The sequence below is a fragment of the Equus asinus genome, chromosome 21, assembly GCF_041296235.1.
Source record: "Equus asinus isolate D_3611 breed Donkey chromosome 21, EquAss-T2T_v2, whole genome shotgun sequence".
NCBI lineage: Eukaryota > Metazoa > Chordata > Mammalia > Perissodactyla > Equidae > Equus > Equus asinus.
In genome coordinates, this window is record NC_091810.1 from 22,997,045 (window position 1) to 23,009,939 (window position 12,895).

The window sequence follows — 12,895 nt, forward strand, 5'->3', positions numbered from 1 at the left end:
AAGAGGGAATATTACCCTACAACGCAGCAGTCCTTTTTGGGAAAGCTCTTGCAATACAAATGAGTGAGTGTACATGTGCACATATGTACAAGGATGTCTTTTGCAACATTGCTTACAAAGCCAAAGGTTAGACATTGCCTAATTGTCTATTAATATAGGAATGATTTTTTAAAAGTTACATTCTGTGGAATGCCATGTGGCTATCAAAACGAAAGAAAACTATAAACCTCTGACATGCAAAGGCAGCCATGATGTGTTAAGTGGAAAACAATGTGTAGAGTGTGCCACGATTTTTTGTTAAAAAATGCACAATATATATTTTAAAAACATATTTAACAAACTAAAATGTAACATGGCTATGTTTTATATGAATATATTACATATTTGTATTAACAAAGAAAAATTTATGCATGATATCAGAACCCCTAACGTGGGGGTTCAGGAGGATGTGGCTGGAGAGTGAGAATGAGCATTTCTCTATTGCTGAAGTTTGACATAATGAGGAATGTTATTGGGAAAAAATGTGAGTATATTCTACCTTGACCCTATTAACCTCCTACCCCTCCCCTGCCTTCTCCCCCCAAAACATGGGGAGTATCTATGTCCTCCTGAGAGTTGATCAGAATGTTCCCCCTTGGAATGAACGTTGCATTAGAACAGGTCCCAGGGGCCATAACAGCAAAAGAACAAGCAGTTCCTCTTACACTTCCCCACCCTCCTCCTTGCACAGATTTCCAGACAGGCCTCAAGTCTTACCCCCGGGTTGAGAAACAGGTTTATGTGTTTGTGTAGCAAAGCTTGATTCTGCTGGTTGCCTGCACAGAAATTCTGCAGAAATTCATGAGCCAGCCTCATTATCTCCTGCATCTTGGTATCTTCGGCCTGTGTGGGAGGAGACAGACAAAAAACAGGCTGACAACAGGGCTATGCTGCAGACAAGAGAAGGCTGACAAGAGAAAGCACTGATTTCTAGGCCCAAAGACCCGGTGCCATGACACTCCCACCACCTCCTACTAATGCGGGGTCTGGAGGTGTTGGCCGAGGCCTGCTGTGTGAAAATATTGAGGTACTGCACTTCTCACCCTGAAAACAAGCCAGTAACTTGTTCATAACTCATCGACGAAAATGAATTCTCTCCTACTAACCTTGGGCAGAAACGAAAAGATTTTACTGAGGCAATACAGAGCAATACAGAGCGAAAGTTAAGAGAAAGTCTGTGGGATTCCATTGTGTAGCATTGGCTGGAACTTCTGAACCCCGCACTTCTGAAGACTGGGACTGACAGGGGCCGACTCCACCATGGAGGGGAGTCCACATTTCACCAGCTCTCAGGCTCACCTTTTAACCTATGGAGGCATTAACTTTTGGGGTAGATAGCATGACAGAGTGGAGCTCTCTTTAGATTATCAGTTAGGGCAAATATATCTGCCATGACTCCTTTCCCTGTCACCTCAGGCACATTATTTAACATAAAACTTAGTTTTCCCATCTTCAAAATGGGGATAATACCTAGCCCAGACATTTCACATGGTTGATCATGTGATTCTCATTTCACATATTAAAAACATACACTCAGTATTTGTAAAGAGTTAGATGCCTTGTGATAAGACAATTACATAAAACCTACTGCCATTTTGCCCAATTCTAAACAAGCAAACATTTAAGGCAGTAGAAACAAAATGAGGATCCCAAAACAGAAATCATCCCTCACATTCATATAGCCCACAATAGTCTTCCTAAGTCTTCTAACATACATCACCTCATTTCAGAGGCCAGAGAGCGTAAGTTAGCAATGCAGGCCCTGAAATAGACTGCCTAGCTCTTCTCCCAGATCCACAACTTCCTAGCTGTGTGACCTTGGGCAAATTACTCAACCTTCCTGAGCCCTGGTTTCCTAATAAATGGAGATAATAAAAGTGCACACTTCATATGGTTGTTAAGAAGATTAAATGAGAAAATTCATGTCAAGTGCTTAGTAATTACTCAAAAAATGTTAGCTATCGGTTCTGATCTAAACCAAGGGTCAGCAAACTTTTTCTTAAAGGGCTAGATAAATACTTTAGGCTTTGTGAGTCAAGAAGCAAAAGAGAGGACATTATGCAGGTGCTTCTATAACCACTAAAAATATAACTATTTAAAACAGTAACAACCATTCTTAGCTCATATGCTGTACAAAAACAGGTGGTCGGCTGGGTTTGGTCCACGTCTTGGGTTTGCCCACCCTGGTCTAGACAATAACCCTGTGAGCTGGGCCATCCAGGCAAGTGACTGAACCTCTGTGGCCACAGTTTTCTTATCTGAAATGGGGCTCTTAGTAGTAATGCCCATCTCATCTGGGTGTCTTGGGGATTCAAAGAGCTAATGAGCGTAAAGGCCTTAGCCCAGGGGCTGGCACTCTGCCAGCATTGGCAGCGACGCTTCAGCAGGCAGCTCTTCACGCGTAAGTCTCTCTGGCAGTCACTGGTGAACTCAGGAGACCTGAGTCTATGCCCTTGGACTCTAAACGTCCCCCAGCCTCAGTCTACTCATCTGTCACCTGGGAACAACACAACTGCCACACTGGGTTTTAGAGGCTTCAATGGATGTTTTCAAAAATACCTTTTTAGGCCACATAGATGCAAAGCACTGTTACCCCACTTCCCTAAATCCTGTCACTATCAACGACAAAGGCTACCATGAAAAATGGGGACAAAGTTTAACTTCTAACAACAGAAAAGATGACTTAGAGCAAAAAAAAAATTTGGATCTGATAGATCCAAATACTTAACCAGATGACAGCATACTAGTAAGGACCTCAAAAGAGAGCAAGTTTCACATTCTCACATGCATTTAGTAATCTGTCGAGCTGAAATTGCTGGAATAGCAATGTAGATGACACTGGTACGGCACAAGCCAGGTGTGGATATAGCCCCCTCTATGGGACCTCCACATACAGACCAAGCCGTCCTATCCAATGTGGCATGAGAGTAAGGGGAGAATAAATGGACTCTTCTTTTTTTCTAGAATCTTCAAAGTGGAGAAGGGTTATGGGTGATTTTATTTTTCTGATGCTGTTTGTTTCATGTAAATTACCTAAAATTGCTTTATAGTTACAATCGCCACAGCAGCTTCATTTCTTCACCAACAATATCCAAATGTGAAGGGTTTGGGGGAACCCAGGGACCCGCCACACCCTCGGGGGCATCAGCCGAGTGTGAGGGAGCCGCTCACCTTCTCGTAGGGAATCTGCAGCAGCTCCAGCACCACAGCGTGTGCGCCCATGTTCCGGAGCAGGCGTTGCTGCTGCTTCCTGCTCTTCCTCACAGAGGCGCTCTCTTGAACACAGAGTTTGCTGAGCCGAATCAAAATCTGGTAGAAACAAAGAATCAAAATTTGTGCCCTTGGACCCACATCTCAGCTCTGAGCATTTAACATACAGCCTGTAGATGATAACACTATTTTGTATTATATACTTGAAATTTGCTGAGACTAGATCTTAAGCATTCTCCCCTGAAAGCTAACTATATGAGTGATGGATGTGTTAATTAACTTGATTGTTGCAATCATCTCACAATGTATACATATATCAAATCATAACATTGTACACTCTAAATATCTTAGTTTTGCCAATTATATCTCAATAAACCTGGAAAAAAATTCTTAAAAAAGGAAAGAAAGAAATCAACCTCAAAAAACTAGGAAATACAATTGGAAAAAGCTTGCAGGGGGCAGTGGTGGGCAGTGAGGCAAAAGGGATCACAATACATTAAAAACCTAAAATGAAGGAAATTTTTCTAATATTTGTATCCCTGTTGATTGCATCAAACTAAATCCATGTATGGCTAAGAACATGTCCTCCAGAATAACCAGAGGATTATGGCTTCAACAGCAAGTGGGGTAGTTTCAGACAGATCTTTAACAATGGTATGACTCAGTATTATTGCCAAGGACTTGGGAAGAGTTTGCTCTGGGATAAAAAACAACGCTCCCAACCTCCCAACTTTGAATCACCCATGCAAAGATTTCTAAAGATCCACAGCTCTCACTGGTGGACACTACGTGCCAGTCACCTAGATAAATCCTTGATAATTTTATTGCTTAATCCTTCATTCAATTGTAAACCTTAAGAAGTACAGGTGCTGGCTGCACCTATAAAAGGTGATGAAACAGGACACAGAAATAATAGGTGGGGCTGAGCTGTTTTCAAATCCAGTTCTGACACTGAAACACATGTGCTTAAGCTTTGGGTTCTACTTTCTCCTTGTTAAAACTTCACATGAAGAAAAAAGCTAAAGTGTTTGCACCTTCAACTTGACTATCACAGACCAAAGCTCCTTAGAGAAGCAATAAAGAAGGAAAAAAAAAAAGGCAGGAGGGGGACTTACCTCTTTTACTACCCTGTAGTTGTAGCTGCTGGTGCTTTCATGCTTTTGCGACTTGTTATTCCCTTCCTAGGGATCAAAATGAAAATGAGTGTGGTTTGTACAATTCTTGGCCTCCTTTACAAAAGAATGGAAGTTTTGCAGTATTTTCCAACAGTCGTGCTGGGTTTATGCCCGAGGCATTTACTTGCTCACACTCAACTCCCTTCTGGTTGACAATATTTCACTGATGTGGGAGAGGATGGTGGACCAGGCCACACCTGGAGAACAGGTTCTTTCCCACATGGGTCCACAAGGGAAACCTGTGCTAATTCACTCAACAACAAAGTGTATTCCAAATGCTCCAAGATGGCATGGAGATACAGCTGAACTCTAGTTTGTAGCTTATTTCCTAGGAGAACGGCTGTTACTCTGGCTACATAACAAGCAGATCTCTTGAGAATAAGTCCCATGCATTTACATCTAAAACCAGAGGCGGATGTTCACTTGTTTTGAGGAGCCCATCCACCTCCCCTGGCAGTGTAACTTGTGTTTCACCCACCTCTGTTTTCTTATGTTCGTTTTCACCAGATGCACCATCCATGGCCTCATCGGGGCCCTGCCCTTTGTACACCCAAAGCTCTGACTTTTCCACGATGGATCTCAGTTGATCCAAGTCTTGTTTTATCTGTTTGTAGTTGTCGACATCTTGGCTGGTGACAAGTAGTTGAACCTGAATGAATACAATCCATTAGTGGCACACAACAGCCTCTTGGACACACAACACACACACACAGGGCAAGGTTAGCTACCTGTTTGAAGGCCTGCAGGACCTCCTGCCTCTGACTGAAGTGCCGAAAGAGGAGCTGAAGGGCCCCCGACACCAGGGGTGGGTAGTCGTGCATCGTCAAATGGAGCAGGACTCGGAGGAAGGTTCTGCCGCCATGATCGTCCAAGTCCAGTGGGGTGTTCTCCTCACTAAAGGAGCACATGGGAGGGGAAAGGTCCGATGAACTGCAGACAACCTTCTCTCATGCACCTTGGGCCCAGACACTCCTCAACTAGTTAGATTTCCAACAGGGTAGTCACCTCGGGTGACGTGACTTTTAATTAGCTCCTTTAACAATACAATCTTGTTTTATCTCAACTATATTGTGAAGTGAGGGGACAATCAAGATGTCACAATTGCTCAGTTTTAAACCAAAGTCCCTGCTCTCCCACAGTGACAGGACTGACTTTGCAACCAGACTCCTGACTCGTAGATGAGGGTGTTCTTTTGCTTGGCCCCTTCTGTGGTCTGAGAACGGCACTCCATTGTTTTTCTCCTAAGTTATTAGTTTATTTTTTATTTAAGATGCTGTAACTCAATGCCTACCAAACTAGCTTTGAAGTTTGAAGCTAGTGAACGACTAGCTTTTTTTATTTCCAGTTTGTAGCCAACTGATGCCTTACTCTATACCACGTCCACTGACAATGCACTTGGATGTCGAAGTGGTGTCAAATTGCCATAAACATATCCAAATGCTTATTCGGGGGTTCTCTATTTATCTTGTCACAAACTGGTAGCAAGCAGTTCAGTCTTGCAGACCGCACTTTGAGGAGTGTTGCCATGAACCATTACAACTCAGTGTTCTTCACAGTGGGGTTAATCAGGTTATTGTCAGGGGTTATCTCAACATCTATGATAACTTGGCTGTGTGCTATTTAAATAACCAGAAAATTAACAAGTATGCCCTGAATCAAATGGCAGGCCACCAGATAACTGGGCACTGCCACTCAACTATTGTGTCAGTAACTGCATTGTGTTTACAATAAAATGAATGCCAAATGGTGAGAACTTCACAGTTGCAGGCCAGCAAGAAAAGGACAGAGAGGGCTTAACATGCAACTGTGTTCATTCTATGTGCTCCAAAGAGGTGTGAGGACGGCTCACTGCTGTTCAATATAAGGAAAGATGAGCCACCACATGGCACACAGAAGTGTCATTATGCTGAACTCAAAATATCCTGTGTATCTTTCAGAAAAACAGCATCTTCCATCATAGTAAATAATGTTGCTAATTTAAATTTCACAGGCTTTATCTTAAGCGTTGAGGTAGACTGTTAACATTGCTGGACGCCAAAAAAGTGGGCCCTCCTGGTATATACACCTTTATGGAGGCTCCTCCCACACTGACCCTGGCCTCAGCCATGTGATTTGCCTTGACCAAAAGGACAAGAGCAACGTGATGCAAGCAGAGGCTTGATTAATGCTTGCACATTATTGGCCTATCCTCTTGGGACCTTTGCACTTAAAGCCAGTCACTAGGCCATAAAGAAGCTCAGTCACGTGCAGAGAGAGAGAGAGGTCCCAGCCTTTCAAGTAACCCACCAAGGAGCAGAAACGTAAGTAAAGCAACTTGGATGTGCCAGCCCCAGGCACCAGTTCACTGCACCCGGACAATAGACTCAACAGTGACCAGCAAGAACCACCAGCTTAGCCCCAGTGAACCCATAGAACTGTGAGAGGCAATACAATTGTTGTTATTTTAATCCATTAAGTGTTTGGAGTAGTTTGTTACACAGTAATAGATAACCAAGTGTGTACCTTATAAGAACTCTGTGCATAGGGTGTTTATACTAAGTTTGTAGGTATTTGAGTTTTATAGGTATTTAAGTCTCATAATAATGTTCTAAGCCAACATTGAGCAATCTGATCTTGTAAAAAGGGATTCATACATTAACCTGACATTAGGGACAATGAAAGAAGAGCACGTGTGTTGCTGTTATTGTTGCATGGCCTCTAAAGAGCTCATGGATAAAAGTATCAGGCTATCAGTAGCAGAAGTACATGATCTTACTAACCTCACTATTTTGAGCCCTCTCTTTCTTTTGACCCTATTTCCTCACTTAAAAAAAATCTTGTAATGTGTATATTTTGGGAAACCTCCTTAAATCCTTTCTGTTGTAAGCAGGAAACACACAGATACACACACACGAACCCAACTAAGATGGTTCTGACCTGAAAACTAAGAGTTCAAAGAGAGCACTAAACAACCTAAACCCAAAGACTAGACCTTTCCTGGTACAGTGAAGGAAAAGCCTTTGAGAGCTAGAAAATAACAGCCTTCCAAATTGTAGAACCATCTACAAAATAGAAACTGAAAATATACTTTCCTTCCTCCAAAGATGCCTTCTGCTTGCTCTTCAATGTGTTCAAAGTCAAGAGCACCTAAAAAGTTACAGAACGTAATATCAGATGCAGGACGTTCTCAAAATATGCTGCTGGTGAACTTCCTCTAAATAGCCCTACCCTTGGCCCACGGGTTAACCTCAAGTCTTCCAGAACCATATACTGCAAAGCTCTGAAGCCATATCAACTCAGACCACACTATTCAATGGCTCTGGTACACAGTGTTTCATACGTCTGCTGGCTTTCTACTTCCTGCATGATCCCATGTTATAACAGAGAAATGACCTCATCCCATGGACGCTCAGGCCTCGGTAGGCGGGATTATTCCTACCACCACCCTTGCCTTATCCTTCACACTATTTCCTGGGCAGGGAAAAACTTCCACCAGGAGTAAAAGCTGCTAAGGGACAATAAGTTTTCTTAGAGGGTTTTGTTTTGTTTGTTTTGTGGGTTGTGGCGTTTTTCTGTGGGTTTTTTTGGCATTTCATATAACCACAACAGTAGGACCCTCAGCTGTCTTATGAGGAAGACACTCCAAGATGGAAGGAAACAAGATCTATCCCAGAAGGGATCTGGGCTCTTATAATTATTTCTCTGCCGAAAAAGGATAACTCTCAGGACCTCATTTTAAAATATCATAATCTTCGAAAACATTCCCATTTGACCTTTTTTCTAGAAGGCACCCTTTGGACTCCCAGTTTTCATTAGACCCAGATCCCATTCTATGGCTGAAATCCCATTCTGGAATCACTAACCTGGTACATTACTTGGCCCTTCTTGGCTGCTGTTTCCAGAGGAAGTTTCTGAAGTCTGGGAATTGCTTTCATCAAACTCGCGTTTAAATATACACAGGAGGCAGGAGATCCTATAATCCAACCTCACATTCAAAATAAACTAAAGATTCAAGTGGAAATGGAAACAGATTGGTTATATTAGCATACCACCTGTAACAAACTTTGCCAAGCCACTGCACTCTAGTTGGTGCTGGTATACGCTGCATCAATTACCTTAGGCACTAAGTGAGCCAAATATTTGGCTTAGATTTCAATAGTCACTTTAACAACAGACTTCCATGGGGTATATCAAGTCTGCCCTCAGCACCTTAGCTTCTAGTGTAAACTTCAGCATCCTGGCAATTAATTTAATAACTGCAGCAATAAATCACTACTCCATCCTCTATAAAACATTACTTTATTTCAGTAAGTATTGAATGCCAACACTTGGCCTTAAGAAGAGTGAAGTTGCTTACTTTTTTTTTTTTCCCCCTTTTTACTGTGGTAACATTGGTTTATAACATTATATAAATTTCAGGTATACATCATTATATTTCAATTCCTATGTAGATTATAACATGTTCACCACCCAAAGCTGGCTGTTTTTAAGAGAACTGACAGAGAAAAGACAGTGTTTTTACTACCGAAAATTAGCTTAATTCATATTTTCTATTTCTGATTGTTTCCTTTGATTTAGCTGCAAACTCTTAGACTCCCTCTTCTTTCACTTCCTATATTTCCTCATCCTCTACTTCAACACAAAGTCACTTTTCCCATGATTGTTGCTAGAGCCATAAGAAAGATCAACCACCTGGCATTATCTGAGGGCCTTACTGACATTCTCCCTTGTATTCTCCCCTCATCTCTGCCTTGCCCTCTTGGTTACCTTACTTAATCCCAGGGCTATCACCTCTCCCAGTTTGAGACAGATCCTCAGCTTGCTCTCTAAGCTCTTGGCCTATGTCACCTATTGACTGATGGACATCCCATTTGGTGTCTTCCCAGAGCTTTAAACTCAGTATTGTACAAAACGAACAATATCAGTCCTGCCTGGGTTCTCTCAACCTCAGGATTATTGGCTCCTCCTTCCTTGATACAGACATCTAATCAGGGACTAAGTCCTGATGGTTCTACCTCCAACACTTCTCATGGATCTCTTCCCCACTGACGCTTACTCCTGCTCATGTCCTCATTATCTCCTGCCTTGGCCATTACAGAATCAGATCTACCATATCCACCTCCCAAACATGCTTATTTTTATGTTAGCCTTCTCCTTGAAAATTCTCAAAGGCTCACTACAGAGTAAAGTCCTAACACTTTAGGCACCCAGAGCTCTCTAGAACATGGCCTGGTCCTCCTCTCCAACCTCATTTCTGACAACTTCCCTTCAACACACTCTGTTTGCCTGCCAAAGAAGAACTGCTTACTGACTGCGTGCCATGATGCCCTGGTTCAAGCTGCTCCATCCACCTGAGAATGTCCCTTTGTTTCTATATGATAAATCCCATCTATGCCTAAATACTCAGATGAAATCCTACCTCCTCTGTAAAACTTGCTCTGGTCCTTACTGAATCGATCACACAACCCACAACTGCATCTCAGAAGAACACTTTTTTGGTGGTTTAATTTCCATGTGCACACAGCTTCATAGCACCTTATTTTCCTATTAAACTATAAACCTCTAGCGGATATAGCCCCTGTCAGAATCATCTGGGCAATCCTCACAGTGCCCAGCAAAATGCCTCGCATATGGTAGGAGGTCAATTGTAGGGGGTCAATAAGTATTTGTTGAAAGAATAAATCCATCAACCAGTTGTCCTCAGATTACTATAGGGAGTGGACCTCAAGATGCAAACAAGTTTTGCATCACGTCACTTCTGATAAACATTGATGATACTAACATACTTGGGATGCATAAGCAGTAGCTTAAGAAATCCTCTCCTTTTGGTCAGGCACAAATTCAGTAAGGTTTCTGCTTTACTTATGTCATTCTTTACTGTCGTAAGTAAATTACTTTCAGGACTCCCACTGATGCCTTCAAACCATTGGTAAAATGCAATTTCAGACTCAAAAAAGATCTTTAAGTCTATAAACACTTATAAATGTCTACTACATGTTATGGAGTTGAGATTAGGCAGCACGGGATAAAAGAGAAATGTGATAACAGGATGCTTTCCATTAAGGAGATGATTTTGTTGATGAATAAAAATTATCCACATAGAGAGGAAAGAGGAAAACCCAGGTTGTTGGGAGGCTAGGAGGGTTCTCATCACTAAGACCAAGCCCTCTCCCTTAGACTGGCTCCCACCCCCTCTTGCAAGGACTTTGCTCCTACGATTATCCTCTCTCTCCTATGTCAGTAAGTTTTCTCTCTCTACACGATCATTCCCATTCAGCATACAAACTTGCTATAATCTCCCAACTTAAAAAATACTGCAACAAAAACAAAACCTTCCTATTACCAAAAATCACCCTCTAGCCACCTCTCTCCACTTCTCTGTGCATCTTTACAGCAAATCCATTCAAAAGAGTTGCATTTACTACCCCCCACTCATGTTCTCCCATTTATTCTTGAACCCAACCTGTTTCCAAACTTGCCAAGTATGCTCCCACCTCAAGGTCTTTGCATCTGCTGTTCCCTCTGTCTTGGAGACCCTTTTCCTAGATATCCATATACTCGCTTTCTCACTTCATTCAGGTCTCTGATCACATCATCTTACTCGGGAGACCTTCTCTGACAACCCCAGCAAACCCAATATCCCTGGCCCCTACCCGTAATGGGCTCCAAATCATCCTGACCCTCCTTTACACTTTAACATCCTTGGCACTTCTCATTATCCGACCAGAGTATGTACACTTTTTTTAAATATGCGAATGCCTCCTATCAAAATGTAAGCTTTTTAGAAGCAGGAATTTAATTTATTTTGTTCATTGCTGGATGTCCAATGCTTAAAAGTACTTGGCACAGCATCAATAAATATTTGTTGAATGAATGAATCAAAAAGGAGGGAGGGAGGCAGACATCGCAAAGTTAATAGAAACTTGAACTGAGTTATGGACAATAGGCAGAGAATTCAGCTGTACACAGCAGCATAAGTGAGTGAATTCTAAGCAAAGGGAACAGCATGGGTGAAGACACAGAGGCCAAGGATTCCATAGAGCTAAGGTAACCACGGGAAGTTTTGGCATGGCTAGAGGGATAAGAGCACGCTGGGGAGGGAGAGGAGGTGACAGCAGAGGGATGAAGAGGGCCAGTTCAGAAATGGTGCTTGAGGCTGAGCTAAGAATTTACCTCCATTCACTTCCTAGATAGCCTAGGGCTCCATCAAAGCAGAGACACTGGATCTAAATGGTATCCCTATGAAGCACACTCCTGCCCCCTACCTCTGGCTGATGGTTACCTGGAGTATTTCAATGATCTTCAACTTGGTGTCCATGACCATGATGTCCTCCTTCTCTGGCTCTGCCTGCTTCACATTGCCTTCAGGGGCGGCAGCCATAGGAGTCATGGGCAAAAAGCCTCCTCCCCGGAGCACCACCTGGGTCATCAGCTCTCCAACCCCATGGATGGACCGCATGACGTTACTGCCTGGAAAGGGCCAGGACGGACTTCCATCACGACAACATCCCTACAGAGCGCTCTGAGACACCTGACAAGGGGCACAGGCTCTTTGAGACAGATTATTTAACAGGCTCCTGTTCTGATCCATTTTCAAGACCTGAGGAACCTGAAAAGTTTAATACCAAAAATTTGGAGCTTCACGGAGAAGCAGAAAGAGTGTGGGCTTTGAAGTCCCCAAAAGAGCACTTTTGTATATTAATTCACCTACCAAATTTTATTGGTCACCTACTATGTGCTTGTTGCTGTGCACAGAACTAGGGATACAGACGTTAATAAGACACAAATCTGGTGCTGCTACCAAGAGCCACTTGATCTTGGGTACAAGATGTTACCTTTGAGGCTCAGTTTTTCATCTATAAAATGAGAATAAAGCTGCTCAAGGACAGGATTAAATGGTAAAATGAGCAAGACCTAGCAGATAGCAAGAGGTAAGTAAATGTGCTTTATCCATTCAAGCTGCAGAGACCAGTTAAACAATAATCTATTCCTGAGTACCTAATATGTGCCTACTCTGGCTCTAAAAATGAGGAAAAAACAAGCATACAAAGGCAGATTGTCCCATACACAAATTGGAAATAGGATACCCAGATACAAGCCTGGATTTTATTTCATCATACACTAATACTATCATTGAGGGCCTCATGACACATCAAGAACAATGACAAGACATGTATTTTTGAGACAGGAATTCAGGATATTAGGTGACTTTCAAAAGGTTCAGCAAAATATACACACAGACTCATACTTGAATATAAAGGAAGTATGGCAAATGTTAATCATCATTGACCCTAAGTTGTAGGTATATGGGTGTCCACTGCACTTTTCTTCCAGCTTTTCCCAGCTTTTCTTTACATTTGAAAAAGTCCCTAATGAAAAGTTGGGTAGGAAACGACAGGACATCACACGGTAAAGTATGACAAGAGGAGTAACAGGAGAGGCTGGAGAGTGTGTGCTGGATGTGTGGGTAACATCAGGTCTCACTTTTCAGC

General features: G+C 42.4%; 1 protein-coding gene across 6 annotated transcripts in view; it reads right to left on the reverse strand.

The window, feature by feature from the left end:
• The window catches only part of ITPR1 (inositol 1,4,5-trisphosphate receptor type 1), a 318,989-nt gene that overhangs the window by 146,497 nt on the left and 159,597 nt on the right, over nucleotides 1-12,895 (reverse strand). For all 6 annotated transcript variants that reach the window (XM_014868346.3, XM_014868351.3, XM_014868350.3 and 3 more), the window contains 8 exons: nucleotides 11,686-11,873; nucleotides 8,267-8,405; nucleotides 7,496-7,550; nucleotides 5,153-5,318; nucleotides 4,903-5,073; nucleotides 4,365-4,430; nucleotides 3,211-3,348; nucleotides 757-882 (listed from right to left, as the gene is read on the reverse strand). In XM_014868346.3, coding sequence (XP_014723832.2) covers nucleotides 757-882; nucleotides 3,211-3,348; nucleotides 4,365-4,430; nucleotides 4,903-5,073; nucleotides 5,153-5,318; nucleotides 7,496-7,550; nucleotides 8,267-8,405; nucleotides 11,686-11,873 — 1,049 coding nt within the window. The remainder of the gene's footprint in view (nucleotides 1-756; nucleotides 883-3,210; nucleotides 3,349-4,364; nucleotides 4,431-4,902; nucleotides 5,074-5,152; nucleotides 5,319-7,495; nucleotides 7,551-8,266; nucleotides 8,406-11,685; nucleotides 11,874-12,895) is intronic.